We start from the raw sequence: 17,451 nt of genomic DNA on the forward strand, positions 1-17,451 counted from the left end.
ACTTAAACTTTTAATTTTTTATCAAAATTCTATATCTCGGGCTAGGGACCTTGGAATTTGATTTCGGGTATATGCCCAAGTCCCAAATCACGATACGGACCTACCGGAACTTTCAAAACACTGATCCGAGTCCGTTTGCTCAAAATGTTGACCAAAGTCAACTCAGTTGAGTTTTAAAGCTCTAATTCACATTTTAATCCATTTTTCACATAAAACTTTCTAGAAAATTTTACGGATTGCGCACGCAAGTCGATGAATGATAAATAGTGCTTTTCGAGGTCTTAGAATACAGAATTAATTATTAAATTTAAAGATGATATTTTTGGGTCATCAGATTCTCCACCTCTTAAACAAACGTTCGTCCTCGAACGGGTTTAGAATAATACATGGAGTGCCAAATAAGTATGGATATCTGCTCCGCATGTTTTCCTCGGCCTCCCAAGTCCTTCTTCGACTAGTTGGCCCCTCCACTGGACTTGTACTGTAGAAATTCTCTTGGACCTCAACTGGCGAACCTGTTTATCAACAATGGCAACTGGCTCCTCTTCATAACCCAAGCTATTATCTAGCTGAACTGTGCTGAAGTCTAACACATCTGATAGGTCGGTATGATACTTCCGGAGCATAGATACATGAAAAACCAGATGAACTCCCGATAGACTGGGTGGCAATGCAAGCTCATAAGCAACCTCCACAACTCATCTCAACACCTCAAATGGGCCTATAAACCTTGGGCTCAATTTCTTCTTTTTCCCAAATCTCATGATTCCCTTCATCGGCAAAACTTTCAAACCTTTTCACCTACCATAAATGATAAATCACGCACTTTCTGATCCGCGTAACTCTTCTGTCTAGACTGTGCTGTACAAAGTCGCTCCTGAATCAACTTTACTTTTTCCAAGGCATCCTTCACCAAATTAGTATCATATAACTTAGCCTCACCGGGCACAAATCACCCGATGGGCGAACGACATCGCCGACCATATAAAGCCTCAAATGGAGCCATCTCGATGCTGGATTGGTAACTGTTATAATAAGCGAACTCGGCCAAAGGCAAGAAACAATCCCACTGACCTCCAAAGTCAATCACACATGCCCTGAGCATATTCTCCAAAATCTGAATTGTCCGCTCTGACTGCCCGTCGGTCTGCGGATGAAAGGTTGTGCTGAGATCTACACAGGTCCCCAACCTACTCTGTACTGCTCTCCAGAAATGTGAAGTAAACTAAGGACCTCTATCTGATATGATAGAAATCGACACACCGTGCAACCGAACTATCTCCTTGGGCAAACCTCTCTGAAGTATTCGTAGTCACAACAGGAATAAAGTGTGCCGACTTGGTTGACCTGTCAACAATGACCCAAACTTCATCAAACTTCCGCAAGGTCCGCGGTAATCCGACTACAAAGTCCATAGTAATGCGTTCCCATTTCCACTCCAGTATAGTCATCTGCTGGAGTAGGCCACCTGGCCTCTGGTGCTCATATTTAATATGCTGACAATTCAGACACCTAGCTACATACTCAATTATGTCCTTTTTCATTCGCCGCCACCAATAATGCTGCCTCAATTCACGATACATCTTCATAGCACCCGGATGAATAGAATACCTGGAACTGTGTGCCTCCTCTAGGATCTTTTTCCTCAGTCCATCCACATTAGGAACACAAAGACGACCCTGGAGTCGCAGAACAACATCCATGCCAATAGTAACTTCCTTGGCACTACCTCATAGTACCGTTTCTCGAAAAACTATCAAGTGTGGGTCATCATACTGACGAGCCTTGATCTGCTCAAATACTGAAGATTTGGTCCACAACACATGCAAGAACTCGGCTGGGCTCTGAAATATCCAGCCTCATAAGTCTGTTAGCCAAGGACTAAATATCTGAAGCCAACGGCCTCTCCTCTGCTGAAATGAAAGCCAAACTACCCATACTCTCCGCCTTTCTACTCAAGGCGTCTGCAACCATATTTGCTTTGCCCGGATGATGTAGGATAGTGATATCATAATCTTTCAGTAACTCTATCAATTTGCGCTGCCTCAAATTTAGGTCCCTCTGCTTGAACAAATACTGCAAACTGCGATGATCAGTGTAAACTTCACAAGACACCTCATAAAGATAATGCCTCCAAATCTTAAGAGCGTAGGCGGAAGTCACTACCCTAGTCCTTTTTAAACACTGGAAAACCAACATAAAAAATATTGTACTTAGCTTTAATCATTGCATACAATAGAATAGAATTAGAAGTAGAATCAAAGCCAAAATGTGTGGAAGCGTAATTAGGAACAAAACACGCATCTAGACTTAGATATAAACCTAATTCCAAATCAATTAACTCCCCATGGATTCGATCCCGACCTTGTTGGGTAAAACTACACCGACCATCCTCGCTACTCAATAGTAGTGCATGCTTGGATCTGATCAATTTTTGGTGCCGTTGCCGGGGAGTTATACGGTCTTAGCTATATATTTAACTATTTTTGTGTTTTGTTTTTCTTTCCTTCCGTTTTTCTAATTTTTGTGTGTCAATTGCTTTTAGGTACCAAATGGCTCTTAACGAGGACCTCGGACATATTCCTCAAGGGGAGGAGGTAGATGAAAATGAAGTAGATGAGGTTCATCTTGAACCTCAAGTACAAAGAAGAGGCCACCCGCCTCATGAAAACGTTCCAAACCCTCCCCCACCTCCTCCAAGGGCAGCACACCCGGTGTTGCCCAATGAAGGCTACGCTAGTTCAATTGTCCCGCCCCAGATTCGGGCGGGCAATTTTCAAATAACCAATGTCATGCTTACTCTATTGGAACAAAGGGGTTTCTTCACCGGAGCTCCATATCAGAACGCATATAAGCATCTCAAAGGTTTTGTAGACACATGTTGGGGGAGCAAGCAGACGAATGTATCTGAGTACGCTTTGAGGTTAAGGCTTTTCCCTTTCTCACTTAGAGGGAAGGCTTTGGATTGGCTTGAGAGGCTACCCAACCATTCCATCACCACTTGGGATGAGTTAGCCGAGAAGTTCATAGCAAAGTTCTTTTCTCTGGGACATATGGCAACATTGAGAGATGAAATCATTGTTTTTAAACAAGAGCCAAATGAACCGTTACATGAGATTTGGGAATGGTACCGGACAATGGTCAAAGAATGCCCCAACAACGATATGACTGAAGCAATGATCCAACAAACCTTTTATAGGGGTATCAACACAACTAACCAGTGTGTGGTGAATCAGCTCGCAGGGGGTAACTTCATGAACACGCCATATTCAAAAGCATGTGAAATATTATATGAGATGGCGAACACCTCTTCAGCTTGGCAAAGTCGGGCCAACACTCCTCAGGGTGACCCTAATGTTATCCACCTTCACAAGAAACTTCATGATCACGGACAAGCCATAGCAGAGTTTACAACTACCATGAATTAGTTAGCCAAGGCACAACTTCAGCAGGTTCAGGGGCCAAAGCAAGTAAATGCCATGGAAGGAGTGAATGTAATGGTTAACAAAAGGGGACAAAGAAGTCAACAAGTTCAACACAATCAAGATCAATTTGAGCAAAGTTGTAGTGGGTACAACCAAGATGACTCTTATGACGATCAAAGTGAAGAGGTTCAATATGTGAACAATTACCAAGGTCAACGGAGCAATGCTCCAAATCAACAACAGTGGAGATCATAGGGAAACAATCAAAATTAGGGCAACCAAGGCCAAGGGAATTGGAATAGTGGCAACAACAACAATCCGAACAATTGGGGGAACAACAATCAAAATTGGGGCAATCAAGGAAATAACCAAGGCAATTGGGGTGGCAACAATAATAGTAATTGGGGAGGCAATGGAAACCAAGGGGGTTGGAACAATAATAATCAAGGGAACCGGGGGTCGGGCTTTCAAAGGCCCCCGATGTATCAACAACCCAACAACCCGCCTCCATATCCGTCACAAGGGCAAAGTTCTTCTAACAATGCGATGTGACGTAATGAAAGTATGTTCAAGCAAATAATGGAAAGAAACGCAGACTCCGAAGCCCAAATAGCCTCCCACAACACTTCTATCCGCAACTTGGAAGTCCAAATGGGTCAAATTTCTCAAGCCTTGAATACTCGCCCTAAGGAGGCACTACCAAGTGATACGGTAGTAAACCCAAAGGGTGGAAACAATACGGGCCATGCTATGGCGGTGACTACAAGAAGTGGTAGAGGTGGAGTTGCTAGTACCTCTAATCCAAGAAAGATTGTGAATGATGATGTGCTTGTGCAAGAAGAGAATGAGCCAAGAAATGATGAGAATGTGAACGATGAAGTGAGGATAGACATTGATAAAAACGTGGAAGAGACACAAGATGATGTGAACCCGTCTAGGGAACACGTGATAGACATACCGGATCCGGTAGTGCCCAAAGCCAAGGCTCCTTTGCCAAGGCCTCCTCCACAATATCCTCAAAATCTCGCAAAGAAAAACAACAAAAACCAATTCAAGAAATTCATTGATATGATGAAAAGTTTGTCCATAAATGTGCCTTTGGTTGAAGCTCTAGAACAAATGCTGGGATATGCCAAGTTCATGAAGGACTTGGTAAAAAAGAAGTGGTCAATCTACTGTGAGATGATCAAAATGACACATCAAGTGAGTGCCATTGTGCATTCCATGGCTCCAAAGCTAGAAGATCCCAGTGCCTTTACAATTCCATGCACTATTGGTAGTGCCGATTTTGCCAAAGGCTTGTGTGATTTGGGAGCGAGCATTAATTTGATGCCATATTCTGTGTTCAAGACATTGGGGATTGGGCAACTAAGACCTACTTCATTGAGGTTGCAAATGGCAGACCGAACAATAAAGAGGCCATTAGGGATAATTGATGATGTGATAGTTCAGGTCGACAAGTTCATACTTCTTGCAAATTTTGTGATACTCGAATGTGAGGTTGACTATGAGGTGCCAATCATATTGGGAAGACCTTTCCTAGCTATAGGGAAGGCCTTAGTTGATGTGGAAGCTAGGGAGCTCACCTTCCGGATGGGCGATGAAAAAGTTATGTTTTACGTGTGAAGTCAATGAGGCAGCCTAATAGCAACGAAGTATGTTCGTTTGTGGATCTTGTGACTGAGGTAATTGTTGATGACAGAAGAGCTATGATTAATGTGGAAGACCCTTTGGAAGCTGTGTTGTTGAATCATGATGAGGATGAGAAGGAAGGCTTGTTAGAATGCGCAAATGCTTTGCAAGGAATGGGATCCTACACATATGGACCCCAAAAACTTTCCTTGGACCTTGAGAACCAGAAGACTCCACCAACAAAGCCCTCAATCGAGGAGCTACCCACATTGGAGTTGAAGCCCTTGCCTTCACACCTCAGGTATGAGTTCTTAGGCCCTTGTTCCACATTACCTGTTATTCTCTCTTCGGGCTTAACTAACGTGTAGGTAGATTCCACCCTTGCGTTGCTTCAAAGAAGGAAGAAGGCAATAGGTTGGACATTGGCGGATATTCAGGGTATAAGCCCTGCCTTTTTCATGCACAAAATCATATTGGAGGAAGATGACAAACCCTCCATGGAACATCAAAGGAGGTTGAACGAGGCCATGCAAGAGGTAGTCAAGAAAGAGATCATTAAATGGCTAGATATAGGGGTTGTGTACCCCATTTCTGATAGTTCATGGACTTTGCCGGTACAATGTGTCCCAAAGAATTGGGGACATGACTGTGATCACAAATGATAGAAATGAATTGATCCCCACAAGAACTGTCACCGGTTGGAAGGTATGCATGGATTATAGGAATCTGAACAAAGTGATCCGGAAAAACCATTTTCCATTGCCATTTCTTGACCAAATGTTAGATAGACTTGCCGAACATGCTTATTATTGCTTTTTTGCATGGGTATTCCGGATATAAATAGATTCTTATTGCACATAAAGACCAAGAGAAAACCACCTTCACTTGTATGTATGGCACATTTGCGTTCTCAAGGATGCCATTTGGTTTGTGTAATGCATCGACTACTTTTCAGCGGTGTATGATGGAAATATTTACGGATATGGTGGAGGACTTCCTCGAGGTGTTCATGGATGATTTCGGTGTTGTGGGGGTTTCCTTTGAAGAATGCTTGGATAATCTTGATAAAGTGTTGGCCCCATGTGAAGAGACCAACTTAGTGCTTAATTGGGAGAAGTGTCACTTTATAGTCGAGGAGAGCATTGTCCTCGGCCATAAGATCTCCAAGAACGGTATTGAAGTGAACAAAGCAAAAATTAAAGTGATATCAAAACTCCCTCCTCCGACTTCCGTCAAGGGAGTGAAGAGCTTTCTTGGTCACGCGGGGTTTACCATAGGTTCATCAAGGATTTCTCAAAAGTGGTGAACCCCTTGTGCAAGTTGTTGGAAAAAGATGCCATGTTTGTGTTCAATGATGATTGCATGAAAGCTTTTGAGCTACTCAAGTATAAGTCGACTACCACTCCCATCATTACCGCACCCAATTTTAGCTTACCATTTGAGCTCATGTGCGATGCTAGCGACATTGCGGTAGGAGCAGTATTGGGGTAAAGAATCAACAAGATATTTCATCTGGTCAATTACGTAGGAAAAATAATGAACGGCGCCCAAGTCAACTATACGGTGATAGAGAAAAAGCTATTATCCATTGTATTTGCCATGGAAAAGTTTCGCTCGTACCTCATGGGTACCAAAGTGATTGTGCACACCGATCACACGGCACTTCATATTTGATGAGTAAAAAGGAATCTAAGGCTAGGTTGATGAGATGGGCTCTTCTTCTACAAGAGTTTGACCTTGAAATCATAGACCGAAAAGGGAGTGAGAATCAAGTGGCGGACCACTTGTCCCGCTTGGAAGAGGAGGGGAGGCCCCATGATGGACTCGAGATTAATGATTCGTTTCCAGATGAACAACTCCTCTTCGTGTCTTTGACTGGGATACCTTGGTTCGCCGATGTGGCTAACTTTCTTGTGACCGGCATTGTTCCGAATGAGCTCTCTTCTAACCGAAGGAAGAAGCTCAAATGGGACTGCTTGGATTATTATTGGGACGAGCCATATCTTTTCAAAATTTGCAATGATGGTGTTATCCGGAGATATGTTCTGGAAGAAGAGCAATTGAGTATTCTTAAAGCTTGCCATTCCACGCCCTATTGTGGTCACCATGGTGGAGCGAGAACTGCTACAAAGGTCCTAAACTGTGGATTCTATTGGCCTACCTTGTACAAAGATGCTAGCGAGCTCGTTAGGCATTGTGATGAGTGCCAAAGAGCTGGTGGAATTTCCAAGAAGAATGAAATACATCTCACCACCATCCTTGAGATTGATATTTTCGATGTGTGGGGCATCGACTTTATGGGACCATTTGTGAGTTCATGTGGGAAAACTTATATTCTTGTTGTTGTGGATTATGTTTCCAAATGGGTTGAAGTTGTGGCTTTGCACAACAATGAGGCACGGAGTGTGGTGGCTTTCTTAAAGAAAAATATCTTCACAAGGTTTTGCACCCCATGGGCTATCATTAGTGATGGGGGTTCTCATTTTTGCAACAAATCCTTTGACACTTTACTTTCCAAGTATGGTGTCAATCATAAGGTGTCAACCCCCTATCATCCCCAGGAAAGTGGACAGGTTGAAGTCTCCAACAGGGAGATCAAGAGCATTCTATCCAAGACTGTCAATGCAAACCGGACTGATTGGTCAAGGAAACTTGACGATGCTTTATGGGCCTATAGAATAGCTTACAAGACTCCAATTGGTATGTCTCCGTACCGGATGGTATTTGGGAATGCCTGTCATCTTCCGGTTAAAAGAGAGCACAAGGCAATGTGGGCGCTGAAGAAATTGAACCTTGAATGGGATGTAGCTGCCAATCTTCGGGTAGAGCAACTAAATAAACTTGATGAGTTCCGGTTCTATGCTTATTCCAGCTCGTCCTTGTATAAGGACAAGATGAAATACTTACATGATATGTATATCCGGAACAAAGAATTCAAGGAAGGTGACTTGGTTCTTTTATTCAACTCTCGGTTACGGATGTTTTCGGAAAAGCTCAAGTCGAAGTGGAGTGGTCCTTTAGAAGTGGTACATGTGACTCCTTTTGGTGCTCTAGATTTGAAAAACAAGAATGGTAAGATCTTTAGATTCAATGGGCACCGAGTGAAACACTACCTTGGCAAGATTGATGATAGCCACATTGTGGCATTGATCCATTTCAAATAATGATGGTAACATGCGTCATGCCGCGACGTTAAATCAGGAGCTTCTTGGGAGGCAACCCATGTGTTTTTCTTTCGTTTGATTTTCTTCGTAGATTAGACATTGTTTTTGGACTAACTGGTTGTGAAGTGTATGTAGGAATTAGTTTTGCAGTGCAGGAGATTGAGAAGGAAAACATTTGGCTAAGTGGTGAACTTTCACGGACCGCGCTCAAAATTTCACGGATCGCATGAGCACTTCGCGGCCGCACAATTCTGTGCGCGGTCGCATAGCTAAAATGGGGAAAATGCAAACTCTCTAAAGTTGGCCTGTCAAAATTCCTTCAGAGTTCGCGGCTGCGTTCAAATTTTCGCGGTCCGTACAAATTGTGCGGCCGCGGCTAATTTTTTGCGGACTGCACCCGTGCATCTGAGGCAGATCTACAGAAAGGTAAAGAGTGCGGACCGCGACAAAATTTTGCGGTCGTACTCAGGTAAGGCGGTGCGGTCACTTGGGTTCTGAGTATAAATAGGAGTTCTTGAAACTTTTCACACTTTATGAACCCTAACCTCTCAAACTCACCTAAAGTATTGTGCATCCTACTTGGTTTCAAACTCATCCTATTCTCATCAATTGTCGATTTCCTACCACATTTTACAACTCGTATGTTCATTTCAATAATTTAATTTTATCTTTTTCTTTTCTTTTCTCTTTGTTTTAATTTTTCTTTTTAGATAGGGTCAGAATCATGCCAAAATGTCAAATTAATGCTTAATTTTTTATTAACAACATATTTGTAGTGTTTGTATGCATAATGGGGGTCCGCGATAGGGTATGCGGCCGCATCCAAAATTACACGATCCGCGATACCCTAGCTTCAAGGCACTGATAGTTTTTTAGAATTCGCATCCGCGGTCACTTTTGTGCGGTCCGCGATTGGTCTTTCATGGCCGCACCCAATTTTTCGCGGTCCGCGCATTTGAAATTCAAAGACTTTATAATTTGCCTTTGTGGCCGTGTTCATCTTTATGCGGTACGCAATTGGTTTTTCGCGACCGCACTCATTTGTGTGCAGTCCGCGGTTTATCAAGTTCAGAGCGCTAGTAGTCTGAGCCTGGCCTCTTCGCGGCCGCGTTCACTTTTACGCGGTCCGCGATGGGCAGTTCACGGCCGCACTTATTTTTGTGCGGTCCGCGATGCCCTGTTCTAAGAAGCATTGTTTTTCATTTTATCTGTACTGCTTTAGCATATGATTGAACCCTAATTCTAACTGTATTTCACTACTTGTGTGTTGCAGAAAATGGTACGTTCTCGTGGGAGAGGAGACACATCAAAGGAGAGGGCAGAATCCTCCCAAGGCCGGGGTAAAGGAAAGCAAACCTTACCCTTAGCAGCCCAAAGGGTAGTAGGTAAAAAGGATACCCTCGTTAGACCTCATGCCGACTCCTCGGACACAAGTGAATACCTCCCATCCGGAGAGACTTCCGAGGGGGAATCTGCACAACAACAATCGGAGGCTCAATCAAAACCATTCTGATTGGTCAATGAACCTACCTCCTCTTCTGGGTCGTCTGATGGCTCAGAGGGAGGTAGTGAGGCATCGGAGCCATCTTTCCCACCTGCTACAACACCAGCCTTAATAGCTGCCCCAATAAATATTGATGATGATGACGAGGTCCCGGATGACGGGAGAGGGGGTGATACTAATGTGGGAGGTTTGGCCAGGTCAAGGAAGCCCGAGGTATGGGCGGATTGATTCGTGAGTGAGAAGGCCTATGTAAAATTCTGGGAATGGTATCCCCAAAGGTCACTCACACTTGAGCGATAGTTCAAAACAAAAGACCTTCTTCCCCATAATCCAAATGTACTAAAACAATTTGAGGAGAGAAAAGGGTGGAAGTACTTCACCGGCAAAATGGTGGATGCAAATGAGTACCTTGTCAAGGATTTCTACATGAATGTTGCCCATATCAAAAAGGGTACCACTGTGACAAAGGTCCGGAACTTGAAGATCCGATTTGATGGCCACACTATAAGCTCATATGCCGGATTTGAGGATGTAGAGGCAGTGCAGTACTTGGAGAAGCTGGCCTTGGATGAAGCAGCTCGTCCATGGCTAGCGGAGGTATTATCTATTCCAGGGACAACACCAGCATGGCTCACAGCTGGAGTCCCAATAGTCAGAAACACCCTTAGCTTTGAAGCCAAAGGGTGGTCCACATTTGTGTGCAGCCGGCTTGACCCTTGCCAGCATGATAATGTCCTCCCACTCACCCAGGCAATCTTGATAGCTTCCATCATGGCGGGGTATCCAATTAATGTGGGGAACCTGATGTCCTACCATATCTCCAAGGCGGTTGGCAAAGAAGAAAGATCATATCCCTACCCCAACTTCATCACTGAGTATCTCGAAGACCAAGGGGTAGAAAAGAGGCATTTTGATACGAAGATAAGGACTAAAAAGCCTTTCTCCTGGTATAGCCTCCAAGTAGCAGACAACCCTAAAGCCAAGGGTAAAGCCACTACCTCCACTAGCCAGTCCGAAGAGCCAAGGGTAGTGACCACCGGGTCAGAGCCTTCCACAGTAGAAGGTTCTTTAGCTGCCATGCCTCCTCCTTCTTCCGGGCCATCCATCACAGTGCCATTATCTGTGCCTTCATCTTCCACCTACCCTCAGACTACACTGCGGGTTTCACAGACACTATCCAGCCTCAACAACTGGATGCAGGCAACTACCACAAAGCTGACTGTCCTATCTAATGCAGTAGCAGCACAGTCAGCCCAGCACAGCTTCAGGTACCTCCATCAGTGGAGGATTCATTGAAGGAGATTTTGGGCAACCAGAAGAAGCTCCTGAACAACCAGAAGAAGATCCTGGAGACTTTGGATGCACATGGTAAGGTTATCAAGGATCTGGACAAGCAGGTGAAGAAGATGAGGAAGACTCAGGCCTCAAAGAAGTCAGTAGAGATGCTGAGAAAGGAGGTAGAGAAGATTGCCTCTGCTGGAGATATCCCATTGGACATGCTCATGGAGGAGACAGCCCTAGCAGCACAGGCAGTAGAGCATGAGGCATCAGATGCAGCAGTTGACCAGTCTGAGGAACCGGCTACCACTACACATATTGCTGAGGAGATGATCCAGATGCTCAGCAACCCCGTGGTGCCCCAGTCAGAGGATGTGGAGATCCAGTTAGAGGACACAAAGGGAGCTGATGATCCTATGTAGTCTGAGGACCCCACTTATGTTCCTGACCCGATGCAGACAGAGACCACATAGGGAGTTCTCTTTACTCTCTAACCTTTCCCTAATCTTATTTTGATATTAGCATTGAGGACAATGCTATTTTTTATTTGGGGGAGGGGGGTCCATTTTGATTTGATTTGTGATGACATTTGGTATGTAATAACTATGATACTATTTTTCTTTATATTTATTTACCGTTATTTTCACTTTTGGTATGTATATAATTTTACCATTCGATGTATATATTCATTTTCATTATGTATATATTCGTTTACTCCATTTTGTACATATTCAGTTTACTTTTCGTAGTTTACTTCATAACTTCTTTCGTTATTTTTCCTTAATAGCTTAGCTTCTTATTTCCTCTAGTATCTTCTTTTTAAGTTTTTAGCTTCTTTTTACATTTTGTGTGAACAATAAGCCTTTGGTTTTCTTAATGCCACGGTTCTTTCCAAAGGTGGATGTTGTGTGAACCGGGTGGCTCTTCCCAACGATGGATGGCGTGACAACCTTCTTAAGGGATCGAGTCCATTTTTTTTGTTTTGGTATATATATAGTAATAGTAATGAATAAAAGTGTCTCAAGCAGGCTTCACTTGGTACTAACACATTTACCTTCGACCTCATGGTTAGAGACAAGTTGATTGGCAAAGATTAGCTCTAGTTGTGACCTTTAGACTCTTGAGTTGACTAAAACAATCATCGAGTGGTTTCCTCGAGCCATTTGTGATTTTCAATCTTAGCTAGAGTTGTTGTGGGCCCTCGACTCTGTTCTCTTGAACAATCCAGCAACTTGAGAGGTGAGGTATTGAATTGCAAGTCCAAGTCCCGGGCCAATAAGTCTAGAACTTGCCCTGAATGTTTGTCTAGGCGAAATTCTAAGTGTAGCTCGACTTGAGAAATGATTGTAGGATCTCTCCTTTGTCCAATTTGAACTTTGAAAGCTTTTGTAGCCTAACAATATGATATATCTAGTCAACCACTTTGAGCCTAAGCCTTTTTCATTCAATATCCACATTACAAACCTTTATCCATTCTATAATGACCTCTCTTGGCACCCAATCTTTCCTTAGCATTTATGATGAACAATTGGAAAAAGCATAAGTTTGGGGGAGAGACGAGAAATTTGAAAGTGATAAAAGGTTAAAATAATAAAAAGAATTGATGAAAAGTAAAGGCAAAGAAAAGGAAGAAAAGCCAAAAAACAAATACGTCAAAAAGAAAGTGAAGGTGGAAGAGATTCAAAAAACGCAATGATGAAAGGCATGGAATAATGAGAAAAGGAGAAAAATGATTGTCATGAGTAAGAAAGAGTGACGGTGTGTCTCTTTAGTTTCCCTAAGGAAAAAGAAAATGACTCAAAGAATCAAGAAAGTATGAGCCGAAATGAGAAAATTGAGTGCTTAAGGAAAGATGAAACCATCATAGTTCGATAAGTCCTACCTTGATCCAAAAGCCTTCATTACATCCCATTAAAGCCCTATATGATTTCAAGTTGAGTGAGTTTACATTAGTGGTGATTTACATAAGGGGCAAGCTTATGGTACTTAGAGCCGGACTTGTGGCATTCTTTTGAGAGTGATGAGCGCACTTCTTCACAATCCTTGTTTTGAGTGGTACATTCTAAAAAGTGAGATTTGCTCATGGAGAGTAGAGGAGGAGGAGTTTGGGATCCACAATGACCTACGTGATAGAGCGAGCTTCCTTGATGAATTGAGTCAACTCTTGATGCTCTAGTGTCACATTAGAACTATAGTACTCAAAAGGTCATAACATGATGTTGTTGATAATTCATTTGTGTTGAGGGTAATTGTTAGTCCCAATTGATGCTTGATGGAGTCACCTTAGGCCAACTGAAATATCCTTTTCTTTTTCTTGTGGAGGTGGGAATTACCCTATTTACTCGAGGACAAGCAAAAGCTTAAGTTTGGGGGAGTTGCTAAGTAGGGATTTTAACCTATTATTTGCTCTCTTTTACTTGTGTTTAGGGCCAAAAATGTGTGAAGGTATTCCCGAAAACTAATGTAATATGCTTGCTTGCAGGGATTGTTCAAAATGAGCCAAAGGAGTCATAATCAACTCATAAAGGAGTCAAAACTTGAACAAAAACCAAGACTGGGCCAAAAGATGTGAAACGCGGATCGCACAAATATTGTGTAACCGTGAAAGCTACAACGCGGTCGCGAGCACTATTTCGAGATCTGCGAAAGGAAGATTCAGAGAGATGGATTTTTGGGCCAAAACATGAATGTGGACCGCATCAGAAAGGTGTGGCCGCGAAAGTACCTGCGCGGTCGTGATTGGAATTACGCGGACCGCGGTTGCTGAGGTTCAGAGAGCTTACATTTTAAGCAAAAATAAGAAGTGTGGTCCGCATCAAGATTATGCGGTCGTGGAAGTCTCCTACGCGACTGTGATAAAAATTACGCGGTCCGCGAAACCATGCTCAACCCAGATCCAGAAGTGAAGAACGCGGACCGCGATCAGAATTATGCGGCCGCTAAAGTAAGAGTGCGGCCACGGTCAGAATCACACAGCCGCGTAACCTCCGCAGGGGTATTTTTGTTCGAAAATTTTAGCTTAGTATAAATAGAACTTTTTGTCATTTTTAGAGGATGTTGTGTATTTGCTGAGCACGTGAGACGGCTGGAACTTCCCTTTTGGGCAATTTTGTATTAGATTCACCTTATAACATTAGATTTTCATCTTTTAATCTAGTATTATGAATTTTATTTTCTTTTATCTTTGATTTCTGCTATTTCTATGAGTAGCTAGACCCATAGCTAGGGTTGTGACCTAACCCTAGTGTGGGTATTTAATGGGTACTGAATTTTAGGGCTTGAATGTTTATGGGTTAGTGATATTTAGCCTAGTTCTAGCTAGAATTGTAGAATTAGTGATTGCAAATACTGATTCGTGCCTTTATGATTTAGTCTCTTCTTGAGAAAGAGGGACTAACTCTAGGAAAACTAGGCTAACAAGGAATTGGGGTGAACTCAAGAAATTGATAGCCCCAATTAAAGGGTTAAACCTAGAGATAGTAATACCCGACTTGAGTTAATATCACGTGACTTGCATGAATACCCATTTGGACTTGAGAAAGTCAAATTGGGGAAAATCACTCAAACTATTGAGAGGTATAGAGTGAGTACTTGGGTCTGATAGCTATATTACGACCCCAAATTAATCAAGCTTGCCCTAGATTCATGCTACCCGCTAGATATCCACCTAGGCAGAAGTCACTACCCTAGTCCTTTTTAAACACTTGAAAACCAACATCAAAAATATTGTACTTAGCTTTAATCATTGCATATAATAGAATAGAATTAGAAGTAGAATCAAAACCAAAATGTGTGCAAGCATAATTAGGAACAAAACACGCATCTAGACTTAGATATAAACCTAATTCCAAATCAATTAACTCCTTGTGGATTCGATCTCGATCTTGTTGGGTAAAACTGCATCGACCATCCTCGCTACTCAATAGTAGTCCAGGCTTGGACCTGATCAGCCGCACATCTTGAGTTCTGCGGACCGCACAATTTTAGGTGCGGCTGCACATTTGATTTATGCGGCCGCACAATTATAGTGCAGTCCGTAGATCTTGATTGTCTTGAATTCCCAACTCTCTGAACCTTGACTTCTGCGGTCGCACAATTATTGTGCGATCCGCACTTTGCATTGCAGCACTGTCAAATTTTCTTCTTGTTCTGCGGCCGCAGACAGAATTCTGCGGTCCGCACTTTAGCCCTTTTTGCTTGATTTTTGTCCTTGTTCAAAATCACTCTTTCTTGAGTTGAATTTTATCACTTTGGCTCATTTTCCAATACTCCTGTAAGTAAGCATATTTCATTAGTTTTCGGAAATATCTTTAAGTATTTTTGAACTAAAACGAAAGTCAAAAGGTGCAAATAAGTAGTCAAAATCCCCACTTATCACCTGCTGTACGAAGAATCCTCAAACACTTGTCCAAGAATCCCTAGGCATCCTCTGCCTCTGTCCCACTAAAAGATGGAGGCTGGAGTCTCCCAAACCTCTCTAGTCTCTTATGTTCATCCTCAGTCATTGTAGGAACCTCCTGGGCCTGAGCAACTGCAATCGGCTGGGCTGGTGGTGCCCCTGGTGTCTGGAGTCCCTGCATCACCTGCTCTAGTGTACGGGCGGCGGGAGTCTGAGTATCTCCCCCGACTTGAGAAGTGGCTGCTACGGCCGGAACAGAGACCGCCTAAGCAAGACTGGTGCACACAGTCAGAATCTGAGCTAAGGCCTCTTGTAGGCTTGGAATCACAATAGGCACAGCCGGTTCCTGAGCTGGCTCATCCGCAACTGGAACCTGCTTTGGGACGGGGGCAATTGGTGGGTCTGCACGTGCTGCCCTAGCTGATGTACGAGCTTTACCTCTGCCCCTACCTCGGCCTCTCGCGGCCCTAACTGGAGGTACTGGTGGTTGTCCGTCTTGTTCGGTAGTTTGTGTCCTCACCATATGTGAGAGAATAGAATAACAGAAGTTTAGTTACCGGAATCAATAGATTCGCACGATAAGAATTCAAGAATGTGAAGTTTTCTAAGGGTTCGGCAGCCTCTCGAAGATAAGTAAGAACGTCTCCGTACCGATCTGCAAGACTCTACTAAACATGCTCATGACTTGTGAGACCTATGTAACCTAGGCTGTGATACTAACTTGTCACGACCCAAAACCAACCGTCGTGATAGCGCCTATCGTGGAACTAGGCAAGCCAACTCCTCAACCAATTCAACCAAATAAAAACTTTGAAAATATATACGGAAGCCATTTATATTAAAGAAAATCCTTTTTGAAACAGAAATAAATCTACAACACAATACAATCTATCCCAAAATCGGGGTGTCACCGAGTACATGAGCATCTATACCGGGATACAGTCTACTATAATGTCTAGGGAATAAGAACTGAAATACAAATAAACATAATGAAGAAGAGTCAAGGCCTGCGAACACCATGTAGCTACCTCGATAGTCTCCGAGATCTCGACTCCTCACTCGGTAGCCACCGTAACCGGAAGCACCTGTATCTGCACACGAGGTGAATGGTGTAGCGTGAGTACAACCAACTCAATAAGTAAAAAATTCAAACTTTGGACTGAAAGGTAGTGACGAACTCAATCGACACAGTTCAATATAAAAAATAACAGTGCATAAACGTAGACATGCTTTCAAGTTCAATAGATATCTCAAAACAGTAAAAATGGATCAAATCCGAATGATATGAAGAATATAACTCCTCTACTTCTACATTCCAATGCACATGTTGTATGTGACACACCATGCTGACAGCCTCATGTGCTCACACTCTCAAATGCTCAATCACTCAGTACTGTATATGGCCCATACGACCCAGGGAAGATCCATCTCGGAACATATACATCACTGACCATCAGACACCCAGTACTTAGTAGGTCCAATCCAGCCCGTGGAGAAGATCCATCTCCAGGTATATAATGCTTCGAACAAGATCCATGTCCAGGGAAGATCAATCCCTCTATATAATCAATCACGCTCACTGGGGTGTGTGCAGACTCCGGAGGGGCTCCTTCAGCCCAAGCGCTATCATAAATTAGTATAACCGCTGCGGCGTGCAGCCCGATCCCATAAATGTCACTCATAATCAGGCCCTCGGCATCACTCAATCATCAATCTCTCTTTCACGGGCTCACAATGTCAAGATACTATCCCGAAAATAATGATATGATGTATCAATAAATAACAACAGAGACTAAGATATGATATAAAATGAATGAATATGACTGAGTACGAAATATCAATGAAATCAGTAAGACAACAGCAAGAAATGACCACCATGGGCCCCAACAGTACCGGCATAAAGCCTAAACATGATATCTAGCATGAGTAACAGCTCAATTACTTTATCACATTATGAAAATACGGATATCAAAAAGATAGAATCACTATACATTGCCATGGAATCGATCAGGTCACAATTCTCACGGTGCATGCACACACGCCCGTCAC

The 17,451-nt window shown here is 43.0% G+C and overlaps 2 protein-coding genes across 2 annotated transcripts; both read left to right on the forward strand.

Moving 5' to 3' along the window:
- The first annotated feature begins 4,175 nt into the window (after positions 1-4,175).
- On the forward strand, positions 4,176-5,051 carry LOC138895615 (uncharacterized). The gene has a single exon (XM_070180323.1). The coding sequence runs from the start codon at positions 4,176-4,178 to the stop codon at positions 5,049-5,051; it is 876 nt and encodes a 291-aa protein (XP_070036424.1).
- A 1,679-nt stretch (positions 5,052-6,730) lies between these two features.
- Positions 6,731-8,221, forward strand: LOC138895616 (uncharacterized). Its single transcript, XM_070180324.1, has 3 exons — positions 6,731-7,274; positions 7,431-7,575; positions 7,705-8,221. The coding sequence occupies exons 1-3, from the start codon at positions 6,731-6,733 to the stop codon at positions 8,219-8,221; spliced, it is 1,206 nt and encodes a 401-aa protein (XP_070036425.1).
- The last annotated feature ends 9,230 nt before the right edge of the window (positions 8,222-17,451 follow it).

This window comes from Nicotiana tomentosiformis, chromosome 7 (genome assembly GCF_000390325.3).
Source record: "Nicotiana tomentosiformis chromosome 7, ASM39032v3, whole genome shotgun sequence".
NCBI lineage: Eukaryota > Viridiplantae > Streptophyta > Magnoliopsida > Solanales > Solanaceae > Nicotiana > Nicotiana tomentosiformis.

Excerpts from the sequence above, each read along its gene's own strand:
- LOC138895615 (XM_070180323.1), top strand. The coding sequence starts at position 4,176 with ATGGCGGTGACTACAAGAAGTGGTAGAGGTGGAGTTGCTAGTACCTCT.
- LOC138895616 (XM_070180324.1), top strand. The coding sequence starts at position 6,731 with ATGAGTAAAAAGGAATCTAAGGCTAGGTTGATGAGATGGGCTCTTCTT. Across the intron at positions 7,275-7,430 it reads TGATGAGTGCCAAAGAGCTG|TTGTGGCTTTGCACAACAAT; the intron begins GTGGAATTTCCA and ends AATGGGTTGAAG. Across the intron at positions 7,576-7,704 it reads TTTGACACTTTACTTTCCAA|GAAACTTGACGATGCTTTAT; the intron begins GTATGGTGTCAA and ends TGATTGGTCAAG.